The sequence below is a fragment of the Ranitomeya imitator genome, chromosome 2 (assembly GCF_032444005.1).
Source record: "Ranitomeya imitator isolate aRanImi1 chromosome 2, aRanImi1.pri, whole genome shotgun sequence".
Classification (NCBI taxonomy): domain Eukaryota; kingdom Metazoa; phylum Chordata; class Amphibia; order Anura; family Dendrobatidae; genus Ranitomeya; species Ranitomeya imitator.
Window position 1 is genome coordinate 631,256,056 of NC_091283.1, and position 26,057 is coordinate 631,282,112.

Here is a 26,057-nt window from a genome sequence, read left to right on the forward strand (position 1 = left end):
CACTGAGACGCCTATGCTTGCCCCGTCGTGGTGCGGTCGGGTTAGCCAACTCCAGGGTGCCTCCAGTTTAGGAGCTTCCTATGTGGGCTGCGTGAACTGGTATTCAAGGCTGGTTCTGTAGTGCCAGTAGGCCCTGCTCCCCCTGTAGGACTGTTGGGGTTCGGTAACTGCGGCTGCCTCGCGGCCTAGCTGTTCTCTCCTCTCCTGTGGGCCTTGGGGTCCACCACCTGGTTCCAGCACCGTCAGCTGGTTCCGGGCCGAGCCTTTGGTGCCTCCTCCTGGGTATCCGAGTTCCGCCAACGTCAGGCGGTCCTTGGTAGTGCTTTTAAGCGCGGGCACCTACAGCTTACTAACCGGGTTCCAGCACCGTCAGCTGGTCCTCGGTCGTGCCATTGGCTCTTGCACACTGGGGCAACGCATCTGGGTTCCAGCACCGCCAGCTGGTTCTCGGCAGTGTTTTTGTCACAGGTACTCCCTCGTGCCAAACCTGGTTCCAGCACCGTCAGCTGTTTCCAGGTAGTGTCAAGCTCACTGAGACGCCTATGCTTGCCCCGTCGTGGTGCGGTCGGGTTAGCCAACTCCAGGGTGCCTCCAGTTTAGGAGCTTCCTATGTGGGCTGCGTGAACTGGTAGTCAAGGCTGGTTCTGTAGTGCCAGTAGGCCCTGCTCCCCCTGTAGGACTGTTGGGGTTCGGTAACTGCGGCTGCCTCGCGGCCTAGCTGTTCTCTCCTCTCCTGTGGGCCTTCGGGTCCACCACCTGGTTCCAGCACAGTCAGCTGGTTCCGGGCCGAGCCTTTGGCTTAGGTGCCTCCTCCTGGGTATCCGAGTTCCGCCAACGTCAGGCGGTCCTTGGTAGTGCTTTTAAGCGCGGGCACCTACAGCTTACTAACCGGGTTCCAGCACCGTCAGCTGGTCCTCGGTCGTGCCATTGGCTCTTGCACACTGGGGCAACGCATCTGGGTTCCAGCACCGCCAGCTGGTTCTCGGCAGTGTTTTTGTCACAGGTACTCCCTCGTGCCAAACCTGGTTCCAGCACCGTCAGCTGTTTCCGGGTAGTGTCAAGCTCACTGAGACGCCTATGCTTGCCCCGTCGTGGTGCGGTCGGGTTAGCCAACTCCAGGGTGCCTCCAGTTTAGGAGCTTCCTATGTGGGCTGCGTGAACTGGTAGTCAAGGCTGGTTCTGTAGTGCCAGTAGGCCCTGCTCCCCCTGTAGGACTGTTGGGGTTCGGTAACTGCGGCTGCCTCGCGGCCTAGCTGTTCTCTCCTCTCCTGTGGGCCTTCGGGTCCACCACCTGGTTCCAGCACCGTCAGCTGGTTCCGGGCCGAGCCTTTGGCTTAGGTGCCTCCTCCTGGGTATCCGAGTTCCGCCAACGTCAGGCGGTCCTTGGTAGTGCTTTTAAGCGCGGGCACCTACAGCTTACTAACCGTGTTCCAGAACCGTCAGCTGGTCCTCGGTCGTGCCATTGGCTCTTGCACACTGGGGCAACGCATCTGGGTTCCAGCACCGCCAGCTGGTTCTCAGCAGTGTTTTTGTCACAGGTACTCCTTCGTGCCAAACCTGGTTCCAGCACCGTCAGCTGTTTCCGGGTAGTGTCAAGCTCACTGAGACGCCTATGCTTGCTCCGTCGTGGTGCGGTCGGGTTAGCCAACTCCAGGGTGCCTCCAGTTTAGGAGCTTCCTATGTGGGCTGCGTGAACTGGTAGTCAAGGCTGGTTCTGTAGTGCCAGTAGGCCCTGCTCCCCCTGTAGGACTGTTGGGGTTCTGTAACTGCGGCTGCCTCGCGGCCTAGCTGTTCTCTCCTCTCCTGTGGGCCTTCGGGTCCACCACCTGGTTCCAGCACCGTCAGCTGGTTCCGGGCCGAGCCTTTGGCTTAGGTGCCTCCTCCTGGGTATCCGAGTTCCGCCAACGTCAGGCGGTCCTTGGTAGTGCTTTTAAGCGCGGGCACCTACAGCTTACTAACCGGGTTCCAGCACCGTCAGCTGGTCCTCGGTCGTGCCATTGGCTCTTGCACACTGGGGCAACGCATCTGGGTTCCAGCACCGCCAGCTGGTTCTCGGCAGTGTTTTTGTCACAGGTACTCCCTCGTGCCAAACCTGGTTTCAGCACCGTCAGCTGTTTCCGGGTAGTGTCAAGCTCACTGAGACGCCTATGCTTGCCCCGTCGTGGTGCGGTCGGGTTAGCCAACTCCAGGGTGCCTCCAGTTTAGGAGCTTCCTATGTGGGCTGCGTGAACTGGTATTCAAGGCTGGTTCTGTAGTGCCAGTAGGCCCTGCTCCCCCTGTAGGACTGTTGGGGTTCGGTAACTGCGGCTGCCTCGCGGCCTAGCTGTTCTCTCCTCTCCTGTGGGCCTTGGGGTCCACCACCTGGTTCCAGCACCGTCAGCTGGTTCCGGGCCGAGCCTTTGGTGCCTCCTCCTGGGTATCCGAGTTCCGCCAACGTCAGGCGGTCCTTGGTAGTGCTTTTAAGCGCGGGCACCTACAGCTTACTAACCGGGTTCCAGCACCGTCAGCTGGTCCTCGGTCGTGCCATTGGCTCTTGCACACTGGGGCAACGCATCTGGGTTCCAGCACCGCCAGCGTTTTTGTCACAGGTACTCCCTCGTGCCAAACCTGGTTCCAGCACCGTCAGCTGTTTCCGGGTAGTGTCAAGCTCACTGAGACGCCTATGCTTGCCCCGTTGTGGTGCGGTCGGGTTAGCCAACTCCAGGGTGCCTCCAGTTTAGGAGCTTCCTATGTGGGCTGCGTGAACTGGTAGTCAAGGCTGGTTCTGTAGTGCCAGTAGGCCCAGCTCCCCCTGTAGGACTGTTGGGGTTCGGTAACTGCGGCTGCCTCGCGGCCTAGCTGTTCTCTCCTCTCCTGTGGGCCTTCGGGTCCACCACCTGGTTCCAGCACCGTCAGCTGGTTCTCGGCAGTGTCTTTTGCTCTTGTACCTTCTGCTCCCCATCCTGGTTCCAGTACCGTCAGCTGGTTCCGGGCAGAGCCTTTGGCTTAGGTGCCTCCTTCTGGGTATCCAAGTTCCACCAACGTCAGGTGGTCCTTGGTAGTGCTTTCAGGCACGGGTACCTCCTGCTTAGTAACCGGGTTCCAGTAACGTCAGCTGGTCCTCGGTAGTTCCATTGGCTCTTGGACCTTCGGCTACCCATCCGGGTTCCAGTACCGTCAGCTGGTTCTCGGCAGTGTCTTTTGCTCTTGTACCTTCTGCTCCCCATCCTGGTTCCAGTACCGTCAGCTGGTTCCGGGCATAGCCTTTGGCTTAGGTGCCTCCTTCTGGGTATCCGAGTTCCGCCAACGTCAGGAGGTCCTTGGTAGTGCTTTTTAGCACGGGTACCTCCTGCTTAGTAACCGGGTTCCAGTAACGTCAGCTGGTCCTCGGTAGTTCCATAGGCTCTTGAACCTTTGGGTAGCCATCCGAGTTCCAGTTCCATCAGCTGGTTCTTGGCATTTTCTCAGCCTTCTTGTACCTTCTGCTACATTTCCAAGTTGAAGACCCTAACGTCGACGACCCGGAAGACCACCCCGATGACGACGACGGCGGAGACGACGACGGCGGAGACGACGACGGCGGAGACGACGACACTGGAGACGACGACACTGGAGACGACGACATGGAAGACCGAGAAGCAGAAGAACAAGAGGCTGCAGAACAAAGAGCAGAAGAACATTAAGCATAACACTTAATATCAGAGCAAAAGATATTATCTAAATTATATGCAGAAGAAGACTAAGCAGTGTATGGGGGTGAGTCTGTTCCTCCTCGTGGTGCCCCTGGATAAAGCCTGATGCTGCAGGCCAAACTGAACGCGGACAAATGTAACTTTTGTGACTGGCAGAACGGAAGGTGTTATCTTCAAACTTTTATAGATAACAACTACGGGAATGCCTGTCACAAATGAGAATATGATGAAGAAGTAGAATAGGAAGAATAATAACAGTTGAATAAAATGAATATGTAGAATAGGAAGAATAATAATAGTTGAATAAAATGAATATGAAGAATGTATTAAAAAAAAAAAAGGTAAAGGATGAAGAAGAAGATGAATAAGGTGAAGAAGAAGTTGATGTCAAAGATGCTGATGATGATGAAGATGAAAATGTGGGAAAAGTAAAAAAAAAAGAAGGGGAAGGGCGTGGAATAGTGAAACATCAATATCTGACAAAATAAAAAAAAAATTTACATAGTCAATATCTTTGTCACTCCGAACGTCTTTAAAAAAAACAAAACAAAAACATGCTATTCTATTTGATTGGGCTAAACCTCTATGACTTTATTGTCTCCGCCACCTCCCCAAATATATCCTGCATTATTCTTAGTTGTTTTCCTTCATGTAGAATGAACCTACAAGGAAAGAAAGGGTTTATTTTAATTCCGATATTTTGGTCCCATTGACTTGCATTGGGATCGGGTATCGGTATCGGCGATATCTGATATTTTTTGAATATCGGCCGATCCTATCCGATACCGATACTTTCCGATATCGGAAGGTATCGCTCAACACTAGTCATGATACATTGCGTTTTCGCATTGCCAATCATAGACCCAAATTTAAGGAACTGAAGTGTCAAAACCAAGTATAAACAAAGTGCTGAACATTCTTTATATATATACATATATATATACATATATATATACATATATATATATATACATATATATATACATATATATATACATATATATATACATATATATATATATATATATATATATATATATATATATATATATATATATATAATTTCTACTAAATATTCAAATGAAGGACTTAAAGGGAAGGTGCCATCAAAAAAAAATTTTTTTCAGAAATTCTGAAAATGTAAAGAATTAATGATTACATTTTCTGAAAAAATATTATCATTTGTTTATAATTTAGTAAAATATGAAAAATAATTTGAAAAGTTTTGGAATTTCCACTTTTCAACACTAGGGGGAGCAGCTGCTGAAATTTCAGAAAAACCTAGTGTACAAATAGCTCACATTACTGCACTGCAGTAATTATGGGCGGAGTCTGCTGACGTGTGTGATGTCTCCTCTCCTCTCCTTATGGGTGTTTGCTAAGGGATTAGAGAGGATGATATTCAGGAACCCAGTGAGCAGCCATTTTGTTGGTGACTGCAGAGTATGGCTGCCGTCACACTATCAGTATTTGGTCAGTATTTTACCTCAGTATTTGTAAGCCAAAACCAGGAGTGTAACAAATAGAGGAAAAGTATAATAGAAACATATGCACCACTTCTGCATTTATCACCCACTCCTGGTTTTGGCTACAAATACTGAGGTAAAATACTGACCAAATAATGATAGTGTGAAGGCAGCCTTATACTGACAAGTAGACAGTCACCAAGCATGGCAGGCAGCAAAAGGATTCTGGGAGATATGTGGTGGAGGGAGCAGGGTGACAGCAGCACAGAGTATTTCAGGAGAGCAGTGTGCTGGTCTATAGGGGCCCCCTGTTTGGTGCGCGGAGCAGCCAGGGATTGTATATAGAGCGCTGTCTTTTATACACATGGATGGACCGTCTGCTCCACAGAAATCCAGGAAACATTTCTGCGGATTGATGGCCTGGTCTGATCCAGACTTTGCATGCAGACCCCATTCCCCTCCTCAGATCCTGTCTTCTCCATCCTGTCCTGGCAATGTGTGAAAGCGAGGCGACAGGCGCAGTCCGGGGTGACGCTGGGAAGGAAATGTAGCCATATAGTAACGATAAAAATGAGACCCCTCTCTTCAGCTGCCTCACCAGCCCTGACTGCACCTAACTGGAGGTCATCCTTTACCCTCTATTACCCCAGACCCGCGTGCAGGTGCTCAGCCAGAACCACCATAGAATGGGTCCGCTTTCTGAAGATAATACTGCCATAGTGTTCTCGCATAATACCGCCATATAGATCACACACAATACTATCAAATAGATCACACAATACTGTCATACAGTTCTCACATAATACCACCATATAGATCACACATAATACCGCCAGTGTTCTCACATACCACCATATAGATCACACATAATACCGCCAGTGTTCTCACATACCACCATATGCTTCTCACATAATACCGCCATATAGATCACCCATAATGCCGCCACATAGATCTCACATGTATTGTAAATAAAGACTCGGCCAGAATCAAGTCCTTTATTAATCTTTTTTATACCATACTGAATGCATAATCCTCGACTCCCTCATCTCCCACAACAAAAATAATAAACAACAATGGGGAAAGACACGCAGGGGGGAGAGGAGTGCATAGGAGAGGATTAGATACTGACTGCTGAGCCGTGTATCTAATCCTGTCCTGTGTGATACTGTGCTGCGCCGTGTATCTAATCCTATCTTGTGTGATACTGTACACAGGACAGGATTAGCTACACAAGACTAGATTAGCTACACAGGACAGAGGTAGCAGTGGTAGATGGTAGATAGAGGCAGGCAGCAGTCGTAGATGGTATATAGAGGCAGGCAGCAGTGGTAGATGGTATATAGAGGCAGGCAGCAGTCGTAGATCGTATATAGAGGCAGGCAGCAGTGGTAGATGGTATATAGAGGCAGGCAGCAGTGGTAGATGGTATATAGAGGCAGGCAGCAGTCGTAGATCGTATATAGAGGCAGGCAGCAGTGGTAGATGGTATATAGAGGCAGGCAGCAGTGGTAGGTGGTATATAGAGGCAGGCAGCAGTCGTAGATGGTATATAGAGGCAGGCAGCAGTCGTAGATGGTATATAGAGGCAGGCAGCAGTGGTAGATGGTATATAGAGACAGGCAGCAGTGGTAGATGGTATATAGAGGCAGGCAGCAGTGGTAGGTGGTATACAGAGGCAGGTAGCGGTGGTATACAGAGGCAGGTAGCGGTGGTATACAGAGGCAGGTAGCGGTGGTATACAGGGGCAGGTAGCAGTGGTATATAGGGGCAGGTAGCAGTGGTATATAGGGGCAGGTAGCAGTGGTATATAGGGGCAGGTAGCAGTGGTATATAGTGGCTGGTAGCAGTGGTATATAGTGGCTGGTAGCAGTGGTATATAGTGGCTGGTAGCAGTGGTATATGGGGCAGGTAGCAGTGGTATATAGGGGCAGGTAGCAGTGGTATATAGGGGCAGGTAGCAGTGGTATATAGTGGCTGGTAGCGGTGGTATATAGTGGCTGGTAGCGGTGGTATATAGTGGCTGGTAGCGGTGGTATATAGTGGCTAGTAGCGGTGGTATATAGGGGCTAGTAGCAGTGGTATATAGGGGCTAGTAGCAGTGGTATATAGGGGCTAGTAGCAGTGGTATATAGGGGCTAGTAGCAGTGGTATATAGGAGCAGGTAGCAGTGGTATATAGGGGCTAGTAGCAGTGGTATATAGTGGCTGGTAGCAGTGGTATATAGGGGCTAGTAGCAGTGGTATATAGGGGCTGGTAGCAGTGGTATATAGGGGCTAGTAGCAGTGGTATATAGGGGCTAGTAGCAGTGGTATATAGGGGCTAGTAGCAGTGGTATATAGGGGCAGGTAGCAGTGGTATATAGGGGCAGGTAGCAGTGGTATATAGGGGCTAGTAGCAGTGGTATATAGGGGCTAGTAGCAGTGGTATATAGGGGCTAGTAGCAGTGGTATATAGGGGCAGGTAGCAGTGGTATATAGGAGCAGGTAGCAGTGGTATATAGGGGCTAGTAGCAGTGGTATATAGGGGCTAGTAGCAGTGGTATATAGGGGCTAGTAGCAGTGGTATATAGGGGCTAGTAGCAGTGGTATATAGGGGCAGGTAGCAGTGGTATATAGGGGCAGGTAGCAGTGGTATATAGGGGCTAGTAGCAGTGGTATATAGGGGCTAGTAGCAGTGGTATATAGTGGCTGGTAGCAGTGGTATATAGGGGCTAGTAGCAGTGGTATATAGGGGCAGGTACCAGTGGTATATAGGAGCAGGTAGCAGTGGTATATAGGGGCTAGTAGCAGTGGTATATAGGGGCTAGTAGCAGTGGTATATAGGGGCTAGTAGCAGTGGTATATAGGGGCTAGTAGCAGTGGTATATAGGGGCTAGTAGCAGTGGTATATAGGGGCTAGTAGCAGTGGTATATAGGGGCTGGTAGCAGTGGTATATAAGGGCAGGTAGCAGTGGTATATAGGGACAGGTAGCAGTGGTATATAGTGGCTGGTAGCAGTGGTAGATGCATAAGAAAATAAAAACTCTGTACTTACCTTCAGTCCTCTTCCAGGAAGTGCTGAGTCATGTTCAGGGCAGAGCAGTGTGACGATGTCCCTGCTCTGCTCTGAACAGGTCGGCGGTGAGCAGTGATTGTAGCCTGTGCTGTAATACTAAGTACAGGCTGCAATCACAGCTCCTGGCTGCAGATACTCACCTCAGACCCTCGCTCCCAGCAGCAGCTTCTCCCTGGCAGCTCCTGCTATGATCGCACACACTGAGCTGTGTGTGCGATGACAGAGGAAAATAAAAAACAAAATGGCCGCGATCTCCTCTCACAGCTGTGACGTAGCAGCCCAGGGGGCTACAAATACTGAGGTAAAATACTGACCAAATAATGATAGTGTGAAGGCAGCCTTATACTGACAAGTAGACAGTCACCAAGCATGGCAGGCAGCAAAAGGATTCTGGGAGATATGTGGTGGAGGGAGCAGGGTGACAGCAGCACAGAGTATTTCAGGAGAGCAGTGTGCTGGTCTATAGGGGCCCCCTGTTTGGTGCGCGGAGCAGCCAGGGATTGTATATAGAGCGCTGTCTTTTATACACATGGATGGACCGTCTGCTCCACAGAAATCCAGGAAACATTTCTGCGGATTGATGGCCTGGTCTGATCCAGACTTTGCATGCAGACCCCATTCCCCTCCTCAGATCCTGTCTTCTCCATCCTGTCCTGGCAATGTGTGAAAGCGAGGCGACAGGCGCAGTCCGGGGTGACGCTGGGAAGGAAATGTAGCCATATAGTAACGATAAAAATGAGACCCCTCTCTTCAGCTGCCTCACCAGCCCTGACTGCACCTAACTGGAGGTCATCCTTTACCCTCTATTACCCCAGACCCGCGTGCAGGTGCTCATCCAGAACCACCATAGAATGGGTCCGCTTTCTGAAGATAATACTGCCATAGTGTTCTCGCATAATACCGCCATATAGATCACACACAATACTATCAAATAGATCACACAATACTGTCATACAGTTCTCACATAATACCACCATATAGATCACACATAATACCGCCAGTGTTCTCACATACCACCATATAGATCACACATAATACCGCCAGTGTTCTCACATACCACCATATGCTTCTCACATAATACCGCCATATAGATCACCCATAATGCCGCCACATAGATCTCACATGTATTGTAAATAAAGACTCGGCCAGAATCAAGTCCTTTATTAATCTTTTTTATACCATACTGAATGCATAATCCTCGACTCCCTCATCTCCCACAACAAAAATAATAAACAACAATGGGGAAAGACACGCAGGGGGGAGAGGAGTGCATAGGAGAGGATTAGATACTGACTGCTGAGCCGTGTATCTAATCCTGTCCTGTGTGATACTGTGCTGCGCCGTGTATCTAATCCTATCTTGTGTGATACTGTACACAGGACAGGATTAGCTACACAAGACTAGATTAGCTACACAGGACAGAGGTAGCAGTGGTAGATGGTAGATAGAGGCAGGCAGCAGTCGTAGATGGTATATAGAGGCAGGCAGCAGTGGTAGATGGTATATAGAGGCAGGCAGCAGTCGTAGATCGTATATAGAGGCAGGCAGCAGTGGTAGATGGTATATAGAGGCAGGCAGCAGTGGTAGATGGTATATAGAGGCAGGCAGCAGTCGTAGATCGTATATAGAGGCAGGCAGCAGTGGTAGATGGTATATAGAGGCAGGCAGCAGTGGTAGGTGGTATATAGAGGCAGGCAGCAGTCGTAGATGGTATATAGAGGCAGGCAGCAGTCGTAGATGGTATATAGAGGCAGGCAGCAGTGGTAGATGGTATATAGAGACAGGCAGCAGTGGTAGATGGTATATAGAGGCAGGCAGCAGTGGTAGGTGGTATACAGAGGCAGGTAGCGGTGGTATACAGAGGCAGGTAGCGGTGGTATACAGAGGCAGGTAGCGGTGGTATACAGGGGCAGGTAGCAGTGGTATATAGGGGCAGGTAGCAGTGGTATATAGGGGCAGGTAGCAGTGGTATATAGGGGCAGGTAGCAGTGGTATATAGTGGCTGGTAGCAGTGGTATATAGTGGCTGGTAGCAGTGGTATATAGTGGCTGGTAGCAGTGGTATATGGGGCAGGTAGCAGTGGTATATAGGGGCAGGTAGCAGTGGTATATAGGGGCAGGTAGCAGTGGTATATAGTGGCTGGTAGCGGTGGTATATAGTGGCTGGTAGCGGTGGTATATAGTGGCTGGTAGCGGTGGTATATAGTGGCTAGTAGCGGTGGTATATAGGGGCTAGTAGCAGTGGTATATAGGGGCTAGTAGCAGTGGTATATAGGGGCTAGTAGCAGTGGTATATAGGGGCTAGTAGCAGTGGTATATAGGAGCAGGTAGCAGTGGTATATAGGGGCTAGTAGCAGTGGTATATAGTGGCTGGTAGCAGTGGTATATAGGGGCTAGTAGCAGTGGTATATAGGGGCTGGTAGCAGTGGTATATAGGGGCTAGTAGCAGTGGTATATAGGGGCTAGTAGCAGTGGTATATAGGGGCTAGTAGCAGTGGTATATAGGGGCAGGTAGCAGTGGTATATAGGGGCAGGTAGCAGTGGTATATAGGGGCTAGTAGCAGTGGTATATAGGGGCTAGTAGCAGTGGTATATAGGGGCTAGTAGCAGTGGTATATAGGGGCAGGTAGCAGTGGTATATAGGAGCAGGTAGCAGTGGTATATAGGGGCTAGTAGCAGTGGTATATAGGGGCTAGTAGCAGTGGTATATAGGGGCTAGTAGCAGTGGTATATAGGGGCTAGTAGCAGTGGTATATAGGGGCAGGTAGCAGTGGTATATAGGGGCAGGTAGCAGTGGTATATAGGGGCTAGTAGCAGTGGTATATAGGGGCTAGTAGCAGTGGTATATAGTGGCTGGTAGCAGTGGTATATAGGGGCTAGTAGCAGTGGTATATAGGGGCAGGTACCAGTGGTATATAGGAGCAGGTAGCAGTGGTATATAGGGGCTAGTAGCAGTGGTATATAGGGGCTAGTAGCAGTGGTATATAGGGGCTAGTAGCAGTGGTATATAGGGGCTAGTAGCAGTGGTATATAGGGGCTAGTAGCAGTGGTATATAGGGGCTAGTAGCAGTGGTATATAGGGGCTGGTAGCAGTGGTATATAAGGGCAGGTAGCAGTGGTATATAGGGACAGGTAGCAGTGGTATATAGTGGCTGGTAGCAGTGGTAGATGCATAAGAAAATAAAAACTCTGTACTTACCTTCAGTCCTCTTCCAGGAAGTGCTGAGTCATGTTCAGGGCAGAGCAGTGTGACGATGTCCCTGCTCTGCTCTGAACAGGTCGGCGGTGAGCAGTGATTGTAGCCTGTGCTGTAATACTAAGTACAGGCTGCAATCACAGCTCCTGGCTGCAGATACTCACCTCAGACCCTCGCTCCCAGCAGCAGCTTCTCCCTGGCAGCTCCTGCTATGATCGCACACACTGAGCTGTGTGTGCGATGACAGAGGAAAATAAAAAACAAAATGGCCGCGATCTCCTCTCACAGCTGTGACGTAGCAGCCCAGGGGGCTACAAATACTGAGGTAAAATACTGACCAAATAATGATAGTGTGAAGGCAGCCTTATACTGACAAGTAGACAGTCACCAAGCATGGCAGGCAGCAAAAGGATTCTGGGAGATATGTGGTGGAGGGAGCAGGGTGACAGCAGCACAGAGTATTTCAGGAGAGCAGTGTGCTGGTCTATAGGGGCCCCCTGTTTGGTGCGCGGAGCAGCCAGGGATTGTATATAGAGCGCTGTCTTTTATACACATGGATGGACCGTCTGCTCCACAGAAATCCAGGAAACATTTCTGCGGATTGATGGCCTGGTCTGATCCAGACTTTGCATGCAGACCCCATTCCCCTCCTCAGATCCTGTCTTCTCCATCCTGTCCTGGCAATGTGTGAAAGCGAGGCGACAGGCGCAGTCCGGGGTGACGCTGGGAAGGAAATGTAGCCATATAGTAACGATAAAAATGAGACCCCTCTCTTCAGCTGCCTCACCAGCCCTGACTGCACCTAACTGGAGGTCATCCTTTACCCTCTATTACCCCAGACCCGCGTGCAGGTGCTCAGCCAGAACCACCATAGAATGGGTCCGCTTTCTGAAGATAATACTGCCATAGTGTTCTCGCATAATACCGCCATATAGATCACACACAATACTATCAAATAGATCACACAATACTGTCATACAGTTCTCACATAATACCACCATATAGATCACACATAATACCGCCAGTGTTCTCACATACCACCATATAGATCACACATAATACCGCCAGTGTTCTCACATACCACCATATGCTTCTCACATAATACCGCCATATAGATCACCCATAATGCCGCCACATAGATCTCACATGTATTGTAAATAAAGACTCGGCCAGAATCAAGTCCTTTATTAATCTTTTTTATACCATACTGAATGCATAATCCTCGACTCCCTCATCTCCCACAACAAAAATAATAAACAACAATGGGGAAAGACACGCAGGGGGGAGAGGAGTGCATAGGAGAGGATTAGATACTGACTGCTGAGCCGTGTATCTAATCCTGTCCTGTGTGATACTGTGCTGCGCCGTGTATCTAATCCTATCTTGTGTGATACTGTACACAGGACAGGATTAGCTACACAAGACTAGATTAGCTACACAGGACAGAGGTAGCAGTGGTAGATGGTAGATAGAGGCAGGCAGCAGTCGTAGATGGTATATAGAGGCAGGCAGCAGTGGTAGATGGTATATAGAGGCAGGCAGCAGTCGTAGATCGTATATAGAGGCAGGCAGCAGTGGTAGATGGTATATAGAGGCAGGCAGCAGTGGTAGATGGTATATAGAGGCAGGCAGCAGTCGTAGATCGTATATAGAGGCAGGCAGCAGTGGTAGATGGTATATAGAGGCAGGCAGCAGTGGTAGGTGGTATATAGAGGCAGGCAGCAGTCGTAGATGGTATATAGAGGCAGGCAGCAGTCGTAGATGGTATATAGAGGCAGGCAGCAGTGGTAGATGGTATATAGAGACAGGCAGCAGTGGTAGATGGTATATAGAGGCAGGCAGCAGTGGTAGGTGGTATACAGAGGCAGGTAGCGGTGGTATACAGAGGCAGGTAGCGGTGGTATACAGAGGCAGGTAGCGGTGGTATACAGGGGCAGGTAGCAGTGGTATATAGGGGCAGGTAGCAGTGGTATATAGGGGCAGGTAGCAGTGGTATATAGGGGCAGGTAGCAGTGGTATATAGTGGCTGGTAGCAGTGGTATATAGTGGCTGGTAGCAGTGGTATATAGTGGCTGGTAGCAGTGGTATATGGGGCAGGTAGCAGTGGTATATAGGGGCAGGTAGCAGTGGTATATAGGGGCAGGTAGCAGTGGTATATAGTGGCTGGTAGCGGTGGTATATAGTGGCTGGTAGCGGTGGTATATAGTGGCTGGTAGCGGTGGTATATAGTGGCTAGTAGCGGTGGTATATAGGGGCTAGTAGCAGTGGTATATAGGGGCTAGTAGCAGTGGTATATAGGGGCTAGTAGCAGTGGTATATAGGGGCTAGTAGCAGTGGTATATAGGAGCAGGTAGCAGTGGTATATAGGGGCTAGTAGCAGTGGTATATAGTGGCTGGTAGCAGTGGTATATAGGGGCTAGTAGCAGTGGTATATAGGGGCTGGTAGCAGTGGTATATAGGGGCTAGTAGCAGTGGTATATAGGGGCTAGTAGCAGTGGTATATAGGGGCTAGTAGCAGTGGTATATAGGGGCAGGTAGCAGTGGTATATAGGGGCTAGTAGCAGTGGTATATAGGGGCTAGTAGCAGTGGTATATAGGGGCTAGTAGCAGTGGTATATAGGGGCTAGTAGCAGTGGTATATAGGGGCAGGTAGCAGTGGTATATAGGAGCAGGTAGCAGTGGTATATAGGGGCTAGTAGCAGTGGTATATAGGGGCTAGTAGCAGTGGTATATAGGGGCTAGTAGCAGTGGTATATAGGGGCTAGTAGCAGTGGTATATAGGGGCAGGTAGCAGTGGTATATAGGGGCAGGTAGCAGTGGTATATAGGGGCTAGTAGCAGTGGTATATAGGGGCTAGTAGCAGTGGTATATAGTGGCTGGTAGCAGTGGTATATAGGGGCTAGTAGCAGTGGTATATAGGGGCAGGTACCAGTGGTATATAGGAGCAGGTAGCAGTGGTATATAGGGGCTAGTAGCAGTGGTATATAGGGGCTAGTAGCAGTGGTATATAGGGGCTAGTAGCAGTGGTATATAGGGGCTAGTAGCAGTGGTATATAGGGGCTAGTAGCAGTGGTATATAGGGGCTAGTAGCAGTGGTATATAGGGGCTGGTAGCAGTGGTATATAAGGGCAGGTAGCAGTGGTATATAGGGACAGGTAGCAGTGGTATATAGTGGCTGGTAGCAGTGGTAGATGCATAAGAAAATAAAAACTCTGTACTTACCTTCAGTCCTCTTCCAGGAAGTGCTGAGTCATGTTCAGGGCAGAGCAGTGTGACGATCTCCCTGCTCTGCTCTGAACAGGTCGGCGGTGAGCAGTGATTGTAGCCTGTGCTGTAATACTAAGTACAGGCTGCAATCACAGCTCCTGGCTGCAGATACTCACCTCAGACCCTCGCTCCCAGCAGCAGCTTCTCCCTGGCAGCTCCTGCTATGATCGCACACACTGAGCTGTGTGTGCGATGACAGAGGAAAATAAAAAACAAAATGGCCGCGATCTCCTCTCACAGCTGTGACGTAGCAGCCCAGGGGGCGTGCCCAAGTCACAGCTGAGAGGCAGGAGGAGCGGTCGGAGCCCGACTGTTGGCTCCTATGCCCATGGCTGCCGTAAGTGAGGTGTGCAAGTGTCGTGCCCAGACACTTACACCCACACTAATAAAAAATGGCGGCCTCCAGTGGCAAAAGTAAAAATGAATAAATAAAAAAGTATGAAAGTACTACATTTACTTTTGTATTAAAAATAATTGATTATATAATCAATAATTATTAATACAAAAACTAAAATCACGGCACCCTCCCTTTAACCAGGTCACAAGTCAAATGCTCTGCTCCATCAGATTCCTCTGGCAACCCTGCCAAGCGAATACCAGAAAGGAAATGAAAAAGACCACCCACCTATGTTCTCCCCTCTACAAATTATCAAAGATTGTAAAAATGGAAACAACTTTGATTGGAGAGCCTCAATTTCTTCAGTAAAGTGTCTTCAAGCAATTAATTAAACAAATTTGGTTTTTCAGTCTTGAGAAAAATGCTTGTCCGGTGCCGAAATGCGTTGACAATAAAAAAATCTTTAGTTACTTGCTTGAAGACACTTTATTCCAGTAGCACACTGCTATAGTTTAAGGCTGTGCATATTTATACAACCACATTGTTTTCGCTCTTTTTCTTTTTGTAACCGAAAAGACTTCACTTTCTCAATGGATTTGTTCAGATTGTGGGTGACAATACGGTGCAAAGAAATCTGGAATGATTCTTCGTTATGATTTCACATGATAAAAACCTGGCATTTTAACAGGCATGTAGACTTTTTGTGTCCATGCAGATAAAAGAACTCTTATAAAAAAGTAGGAATCTTTATTAAATATGCAGTAAAATCCAAACAACACCTACATATTCAGATAATATTAATAAAAAACACAAATGGGCAACAAAAGGTCACTGATCACACAAAAAGAAATGCTCAGAGTGACATATTTACTTAATGGAGCGTCAAATAGATAATGGGAAATTGTATCCTTAGGTGAAGAGGTTAACCATCAAATATCTTTAACCCATGGGATAGTTGATGTTGGTCACCAAACGAATATGGCTCGAATCATTAAGACTGGTGTTTTGTATGCCAAGCTTCAAGATCAACACCCCAAAGACGTCTACATGGACATGTAGGTCATAGAAAACTGAATAAAGAGATCCCTTGATATCTGCGATCCAATGTCTTATTATAAAGATATCCACATTTTTCTTTTTTCTAAGGCAGCTAGTAAGATCTATGGGCCAAACACAGATCTGAAGGAGACTCTGCCTCCAGAGCTTATTTTACATGAAAAAAGGCGTCACCAGTGTGAGACATATAGATCAAGAGAGAAGACTGTCAGTCATTACATGTGTGCCCGTCATTTAAAATAATCTCTGGAGGCAGATTCTCAGGGAGATTTGTGTACAGCCCATAGATCTTATCAACTCACAGATTAAGAAAAATGTGTATATCTCTGGAATAAGACATCGGATCGCAGAGATCAAGGTATCGCTTTATTCAGCTTCCTATGTCCCACATGACCATATAGACGGCTTAGGAGGTTTGACCTACTAACAGATTCCCTTTAATGAAGGAAGCGTTGGGTAACGTGCCAAATTCATTAAGGGGCGTGCATCACTTTAATGAATTTGGTGCATCTGTCAACGTCATGTGCATCATGTGTCACCACCAAAAATGCACTCCAGTCAGGGGATGATGACATTTCTTTTTTAATTTATGCCACCTTTGTAGCATATATTATGGTGCATTTGCCATGTGTGCTTGGCCACACTTAGTCTGGACTCACCCAAAATGTTCGAAAGGTGAGTAGGGTTGGCCAAAAGTCACCAAATATTTGCCTACATTTTTTTGATGCATCAAGCAATTTTACACCACAATTCCGGTGAAAACTGCTAGATGAAATGGTCCCTAAGTCCTTATAAATAGGCTAGCAACTCCACATGGCAGGACACCTTGACTAGAATGAATATGCAGAATAATATGAGCAGTCATAACAGTCCCTGCATAAAAGCTATGATACTCTCAAAAAGGTAGCCCCAGCTCCATGTCTTCTAGTCCATTTATACCATAATAATTTTGGTTCATCAGAGGAACTTTTTGTATTTGAACCAGTGGATCCTGAGTGATCAGGTATCAGAACAATGACAGCTGTGTTGTTGTTTGGATTTAAGGGAGCTTTAATTTTTTTCCAGTTTATCTGCTTGTCAGTGTAGATAGAATGACAGGCTGAGCTCAGTGATTGGCTGCAGTGGTCATGTGTAATGCAGTTATGACTTCACTGTAAAGCCCGAAGGAAAGACTGTTGAGATGTTCCTGGAGCAACAGAAGGTAACAGCTCATTTTAATAATCTAACTTAGCACAAGCTTGAAAAAACTTATTCCTAGAAATCCCCATTAAGGAATATTTAAGAAAGATTGTGACTTAATAAGGGCCCACTCTGTGAATTCGTACTTGTTACTGGTGGTCTTACTGCTGTATTCATTATTGTTTATCTCAGAAAAGAACCATTAATTGGTAAGACTGCACTCATTCTTAACTAGAATTGTATCATTTTCCCATGCAGAGACCTCTCATACCGAATACCACTTTACACTGAAGCTTCCTCTTACCCGGTGATGTTGGAGGCTGGTGGTCCTCCATCATGACGTCCATGTACAGATCCTTGTGTCCTTCTATATACTCCCACTCCTCCATGGAGAAATGGACAGTGACATCCTGACTCCTTATAGGAACCTGACACACAATGATACAGTCATCATCCAGACACATCATCCCTTGTGTTACTGTATAATGCCCCAGCATTCCCAGCAGCGCTCACCTCTCCAGTCAGCAGCTCAATCATCTTGTTGACAAGGTCCAGGATCTTCTGATCATTGTACTCATGTATAAGAGAGAGAAGTGGAGGCTCCATGATGGGGCTGTGGGTCCTGCTCAATTCTCCTGACACACGAGAACATCTGCTGGAGGTCACACAATTTTCGGGAATCTTCTTTACTAATGTGTAGTCCTGTGCGTGCAGGGAGATACTGCTCAATATCACAATATACATCTCCGGAATCCATCACTTCTGTAGTTATTATGTCCCTGTTTTTTAAGTAGTCAGAATGGGATATAATGTGGTATTATTCCCTGATTTTCTTACCATTCCTGTTAGCAGGTAGATGAGGTCCAGGCTGAGATTTAATAACTTCATCTTGCTTCTTTCTTCATCCATCTTTAGTGCATCTTGTAGGGAATGAATAGATATTTTACAAGGAAGAAATTTAAATATAAAAAGGATCCATAGTGCTGAGCATGCAATGTATAAAAGTACCGTATTTTCCGCTTTGTAAGACGCACTTTATTTCCCCCAAATTTGGGGGGGAAATGTGGGTGCGTCTAACAAAGCGGATATACCGCTTACCATTACAGGCTGGGAGGAGGGGGTGTCCGCCGCCGCTACCGCCTGCCGCCGTCCGCCGCCACTGCCGGGGTTGTCCGCTGCTGCCCCGGGTGATGCTGAAGGCTCCGGTGCTGCGGGGGGCTCTGGCGACATATTGTGAAAGACCAGAGCCCCCCGGCAGTTCTTCCATGCGTTCCAGTATGACTAATTCCGGGAAAATGGCCGCCGGAATCTCGGGAGATGAGATTTCAGCGCTGAGATCTCATCTCTCGAGATTCCGGCGGCCATTTTCCCGGAGTTAGTTCCAGTATGACTGACTCCGGGAAAATGGCCGCCGGAATCTCGGGAGATGAGATTTCAGCGCTGAGATCTCATCTCTCGAGATTCCGGCGGCCATTTTCCCGGAATTAGTCATACTGGAACGCATGGAAGAACTGCCGGGGGGCTCTGGTCTTTCACAAAATGTCGCCAGAGCCCCCCGCAGCACCGGAGACAGCCCTACAGCACAGGAGCCCCCTGCAGACCCCTCATCCCAGCCTGCAGCAAAGGAGCCCCCTGCAGACCCCTCATCCCAGCCTGCAGCAAAGGAGCCCCCTGCAGACCCCTCATCCCAGCCTGCAGCACAGGAGCCCCCCTGCAGCACAGGAGCCCCCTGCAGACCCCCTCATCCCAGCCTGCAGCAATGCTCCACTCCTGCCTCCGGCAACGAGCCTGGGACCCTGATCCACCACAACCACAACCCCCGGTAAGTAATAAGACGCATGGATTATAAGACGCCCCACCAATTTATTAAAAAATAGTTTTTTCCTATTTTTCTCCTCAAAATTTGGGGTGCGTCTTATAATCCGGAGCGTCTTACAAAGCGAAAAATACGGTAAGTTGTAATACCTGCCTATCATATATACACACCCGATAATGGGGCTGCCTGTCCTATACAGTACAGAGCAAAAGTTTGGACACACCTTCTCATTTAAAGATGTTTTTGTATTTTCATAACTATGAAAATTGTAAATTCACACTGAAGGCATCAAAACTATGAATTAACACATGTGGAATTATATACTTAACAAAAAAGTGTGAAACAACTGAAAATATGTCTTATATTCTAGGTTCTTCAAAGTAGCCACCTATTGCTTTGATGACTGCTTTGCACACTCTTGGCATTCTCTTGATAAGCTTCAAGAGGTAGTCACCGGGAATAGTCTTCCAACAATCTTGAAGGAGTTCCCAGAGATGCTTAGCACTTGTTGGCCCTTTTGCCTTCACTCTGCGGTCCAGCTCACCCCAATCCATCTCGATTGGGTTCAGGTCTGGTGACTGTGGAGGCCAGGTCATCTGGCGTAGCGCTCCATCACTCTCCTTCTTGGTCAAATAGCCCTTACACAGCCTGGAGGTGTGTTTGGGGTTATTGTCCTGTTGAAAAATAAATGATGGTCCAACTAAATGCAAACTGGATGGAATAGCATGCCGCTGCAAGATGCTGTGGTAGCCATGCTGGTTCAGTATGCTTTCAATTTTGAATAAATCCCCAACAGTGTCACCAGCAAAGCACCCCCACACCATCACACCTCCTTCTCCATGCTTCACAGTGGGAACCAGGCATGTAGAGTCCATCCATTCACCTTTTCTGCGTCACACAAAGGCACGGTGGTTGGAACCAAAGATCTCAAATTTGGACTCATCAGACCAAAGCACAGATTTCCACTGGTCTAATGTCCATTCCTTGTGTTCTTTAGCCCAAACAAGTCTCTTCTGCTTGTTGCCAGTCCTTAGCAGTGGTTTCCTAGCAGCTATTTTACCATGAAGGCCTGCTGCACAAAGTCTCCTCTTAAGGGCTCATTTCCACTTGCGAGAAAAACGGACGAGTACAATCTGATAAAAAAATCGGATTGCACTCGGACCAATGTTATTCAATGGGTGACATCTCATCTGCAATTTTTTTCCTCAACTGAAATCGGACTAAGAAAAAAATCGCAGCATGCTGAGATTCTCGGACGAGACTCGCGAATGTAAGTCAACGGGTGCGATAAAAAAATTGCACAGCACTCGGACCATGCGAGTGCTGTCCGATTTTTACGCACCGGTGTCATTTGAAAAGCCGGCAATTCAGTGCAGTGTACAGTAAAATCACACTGACATGTTAGAATAGAATAGATAAAATAAATGTCAACACATAGTATAGGTATATTTATATTTATCAGTGAGACACACATATATATATATATATGTATATATATATATATATATATATATTTATTTATTTATATTTAATACAGCGCTAGATAGCAGAAAAGCCGGTAATTCAATTGCCGGTTTTTGCTATCTCCTTATCAAACCCGACACGATATGAGACATAGATTACATACAGTAAACCATTTCATATCCCTTATTTTTTACGTATTCCTCATTACTAATGTAAGAAGTATCTGTGTGTAAAATCTGGGGGCTCTAGGTGTTAAAATAAAGGGTTAATTCACGGAATAATTGGGGTGGGCTCCAGCGCAATTTACTCCGCCAGAGTGGGAGTGGGAAAGCCAGTGACTGAGGGCAGATATTAATAGCCTAGAGAGGGACCATGGTTATTGCCCCCCCCCCTCCCCGGCTAAAAACATCTGCCCCCAGCCACCCCAGAAAAGGCACATCTGGAAGATGCGCCTTTTCCGGCACTCATCCTCTCTCTTCCCACTCCTGAGTAGCGGTGGGATATGGGGTAATAAAGGGTTAATGTCACCTTGCTATTGTAAGGTGACATTAAGCCAGGTTAATAATGCAGAGATGTCAATAAGACATCTATCTATTATTAATCCTATAGTAATAAAGGGTTAATAATACACACACACACATTAGGAAAAAAGTATTCTAATGAAATAAAAACACAGGGTGTTGTAATAGTTTATTATACGCTCAATCCAAATGATGACCCTTGTCACCTGAAAAAAAGTTAAAATAAAAAAGCAACAATATCCCATACCTCTCCGATGCTCAGTCATGTCCCACGCTGTAAATCCATCTGAAGGGGTTAAATAATTTTACAGCCAGATGCCTGCTAATGCAGCCGCCCCTGGCTGTAAAAAATGGGGAATGAATGGAAAGCAGGGGAACGTAGCTACCTAGACTTGCGGTGCTGCGCCCTCTGCTGGCATAACCTCTTATGAACTGTAGCGTGAGAAATTATTCAGAAAAATTCCCACGCTACTGTTCATATGAGGTTACGCCAGCAGAGGGAGCAGCACCGCAAGTCTAGGTATCTACGTTCCCCTGCATTCCATTCATTCCCCAATTTTTACAGGCAGGAGCAATAGCTGCATTAGCAGGCTCCTGCTTGTAAAATTATTTAACCCCATCAGATGGATTTACATCATGGGACTTGACTGTAATGCCGGAGAGGTATGGGATATTGTTGTTTTTTTTATTTTAACTTTGTTTCAGGTGACAAGAGTCTTCAATTGGATTGAGCGTATAATAAACTATTTCAACACCATGTGTGTTTATTTCATTAAAATACTTTTTTCCTAATGTGTGTGTCTTTTTAACCCTTTATTAGTATTGAATTAATAATGCATAGGTGTCTTATTGACGCCTCTCCATTATTAACCTGGCTTAATGTCACCTTACATTAGCAAGGTGACATTAACCCTTTATTACCCCATATCCCACCTCTACAGAGGAGTGGGAAGAGAGTGGAGTGGCTAAGTGCCAAAATAGGCACATCTTACAGATGTGCCTTTTCTTGGGTGGCTGGGGGCAGATGTTTTTAGCCGGGGGGGGGGGAGAGGCAATAACCATGGTCCCTCTCTAGGCAATTAATATCTGCCCTCAGTCACTGGCTTTACCACTCTGGCGGAGAAAATTGCGCAGGAGCCCATGCCAATTTTTTCCCCGTGATTTAACCCTGTACTTTAACAGCTAGAGCCACAAAATTGTACACACAGACACTTCTCACATTAGCAGTCAGGAATATGTAAAAAAAAATAAGGGGCGTGAAATGGTTTACTGTATGTAAACCATGTCTCATATCCTGTCGGGTTTGGGAAGAAGATAGCAAAAGCCGGCACTTGGATTACCGGCTTTTCTGCTATCTATCTCTGTATTAAAAAAAAAAAAAATATATATATATATATATATATATATATATATATAAATATGTGTGAATATTTCGTTGGAAAACAATGTGTAAACGTCAGAGAACTGCTGTATGTAAAAGCTCATGGCTCATGTTAAAATCGCATTGCACACGGATTGCATACGGATGTTGCGATAAAAAAATCGCATGACACTCGCATGATTTACCTCTGTTTTTTTCGGTCTGTAAATCGGACCGTTTTTTTTCTCTCAAGTGGAAATGAGCCCTAACAGTTGTTGTAGAGATGTGTCTACTGCTAGAACTCTGTGTGGCATTGACCTGGTCTCTAATCTGAGCTGCTGTTAACCTGCGATTTCTGAGGCTGGTGACTCGGATAAACTTCTCCTCAGAAGCAGAGGTGACTCTTGGTCTTCCTTTCCTGGGGCGGTCCTCATGTGAGCCAGTTTCTTTTGTAGCGCTTGATGGTTTTTGCCACTGCACTTGGTGACACTTTCAAAGTTTTCCCAAATTTTTCAGACTAACTGACCTTCATTTCTTAAAGTAATGATGGCCACTCGTTTTTCTTTACTTATCTGCTTTTTTCTTGCCATAATGCAAATTCTAACAGTCTATTCAGTAGCACTATCAGCTGTGTATCCACCAGACTTCTGCACAACACAACTGATGGTCCCAACCCCATTTATAAGGCAAAAATCCCACTTATTACACCTGACAGGGCACACCTGTGAAGTGAAAACCATTCCCGGTGACTACCTCTTGAAGCTCATCAAGAGAATGCCAAGGGTGTGCAAAGCAGTCATCAAAGCAAAAGGAGGCTACTTTGAAGAACCTAGAGTAGAAGACATATTTTCAGTTGTTTCACACTTTTTTGTTAAGTATATAATTCCACATGTGTTAATTCATAGATTTGATGCCTTCAGTGTGAATTTACAATGTTCATAGTCATGAAAATACAGAAAAATCTTTAAATGAGGTGTGTCCAAACTTTTGCTCTGTACTGTACACACAACCGATAATGGGGCTGCCTGTCATATACACACCCGATAATGGGGCAGCCTGTCATATACACACCTGATAATGGGGCAACCTGTCATACCCACACCTGATAATGAGGCTGCCTGTCATATACACACCAGATAATGGGGCAACCTGTCATACCCACACCTGATAATGGGGCTGCCTGTCATATACACACCAGATAATGGGGCAACCTGTCATACCCACACCTGATAATGGGGCTGCCTGTCATATACACACCAGATAATGGGGCTGCCTGTCATATACACACAGGATAATGGGGCTGCCTGGCATATACACACCCGACAAAGGGGCTACCTGTCACATACACACCTGATAATGGGGCTGCCTGGCATATACACACCTGATAATGGGGCTACCTGTCACATACACACCTGATAATGGGGCTGCCTGGCATATGCACACCCAAAAATGGGGCAGCCTGTCATACCCACACAGGATAATGGGGCTGCCTGGCATATACACACCAGACAATGGGGCTACCTGTCACATACACACCTGATAATTGGGCTGCCTGTCGTATACACACCTGATAATTGGGCTGCCTGTCATATACACACCCGATAATGGGGCTGGCTGCAATAAACACACACCCAATAGTGTGGCTGCCTGCCATAAACACACACCTGATAATGGGGCTGGCTGCCATACATACACCCGATGATGGGGCAGCCTGTCATATACACACCTGATGATGGGGCAGCCTGTCATATACACACCCGATGATGGGGCAGCCTGTCATATACACACCTGATGATGGGGCAGCCTGTCATATACACACCCGATGATGGGGCAGCCTGTCATATACACACCTGATGATGGGGCAGCCTGTCATATACACACCCGATGATGCTGCTGCCTGTCATATACACACCCGATGATGGGGCTGCCAGGCATATACACACCTGATAATGGGGCTGCCTGTCATATACACAAAACCACATTGTCTAATTGTATTAAAGATTTTCCACATAGATTCTGCACTTAATATCAATGTAGACAATGTAGGACAGTACAGTCGCTCTATATACCTGGGGGTGGCAGTGAAGACACTGAAATATGAGTGACATGGGAGGTCTTTATGGGTGAGAACAAGCATCCTGTATATACAGTGGCTTGGGAAACTATTTACCCACTTGGCATTTTGGTCTTTTGCTACCTCACAACCTGGAATTTCACAGTTTTATTTTTATAGTTTGCATCAGTTCATGTAAAGAACATGCCTACAACAAAATACTAGTGATGTGTTTGAGTGTTTTTTGTTTGTTTTTCATGATTCCATAATTTTTTTCCCCAGAATCGAGTGATTCCATAATTTTTCTCCTATGCTTGGTTAAAAAAGTAACCATTACTGACTACCACATTTTTTGTTCTTGATTTCTTTTAGTATTTCTTAAAGGGAACCTGTCACCTGAATTTGGCGGGACTGGTTTTGGGTCATATGGGCGGAGTTTTCGGGTGTTTGATTCACCCTTTCCTTACCCGCTGGCTGCAATATTGGATTGAAGTTCATTCTCTGTCCTCCGTAGTACATGCCTGCACAAGGGAAGATTGCTTTGTGCAGGCATGTACTATGGAGGACAGAGAATGAACTTCAATCCAATATTGCAGCCAGCATGCAGCCAGCGGGTAAGGAAAGGGTGAATCAAACACCCGAAAACTCCGCCCATATGACCCAAAACCAGTCCCGCCAAATTCAGGTGACAGAGTCCCTTTAAAGCCAGAAAATTGCCATTTGAAATGACTTTAGTTTTGTGCCATGTCTGTGATCTGCTTTTTTTCTACAAAATTAAACAACTGAATGAACGTCCTCCAAGGCCGGTGATTCCATAATTTTTGCCAGGGGTTGTATTCTGGTTGCATGGACAGACACTCCAGTTTCTGCTTGTTTCTCTGTGCTGCCTTTCTGATTAATGCCCTCCTTGCCCTGTCTGAGAGTTTTGGTGGGCGGCCCTCTCTTGGCAGGTTTGTTATGGTGTCATGTTCTTTCCATTTGATGATAATGGATCTGATGGTGCTCCGGGGCATCATCAGAGATTGGGGTATTTTTTATAACCCAACCCTGACTTGTACTTCTCAACAACTTTGTCCCTGACTAGTCTAGAGATCTCCTTGGTCTTCGTGGTGTGGTTTGGATAGTGGTGCCTTTTGTTTAATGGTGCTACAGCCTTTCAGAAAAGATGTGTACAGTATATACTGACAGACCATGTGACTTATGAAGGTAATTACTTTTAGACACTTCATAGTAAAAGGGGTGAATACATATGCTCATGCCAATTTTTAATTATTTGAGCCCATAAACTTTATTTATGCCTATATTTTTCGCACTTCACCAGTTTAGACTATTTAGTGCTGATGCATCACACCCAAACTGGATTACAAAACTATTTAAGCACAGGTTGTAATGTAACAAAATAGGTAAAAAGCCACTGTATGTTGACATCAGAATGATAATGTAAACGGGAGCAACAGAGGGGTCCGGCATGCGAAGGGACAGAGCTGAGGGGTTCTGTTCGCGAAGGAAAGCAGCGGAGGGGTCCTGTACGTGAAGGGACGTAGCGGAGGGAACCTGTAAGCGAGGGGACGCAGCGGAGGGGTCCTGTACGCGAGGGGACACAGTGGAGGGGTCCTGT

At 46.9% G+C, this 26,057-nt stretch overlaps 1 protein-coding gene across 2 annotated transcripts in view; it reads right to left on the minus strand.

Moving 5' to 3' along the window:
* The window catches only part of LOC138665260 (gastrula zinc finger protein XlCGF57.1-like), a 64,022-nt gene that overhangs the window by 34,958 nt on the left and 3,007 nt on the right, over positions 1-26,057 (minus strand). For both annotated transcript variants that reach the window (XM_069752576.1, XM_069752577.1), the window contains exons 2-4: positions 18,063-18,145; positions 17,739-17,927; positions 17,530-17,653 (exon numbers count right to left, since the gene is read on the minus strand). In XM_069752576.1, coding sequence (XP_069608677.1) covers positions 17,530-17,653; positions 17,739-17,927; positions 18,063-18,134 — 385 coding nt within the window. In that variant the 5' untranslated portion in view covers positions 18,135-18,145. The remainder of the gene's footprint in view (positions 1-17,529; positions 17,654-17,738; positions 17,928-18,062; positions 18,146-26,057) is intronic.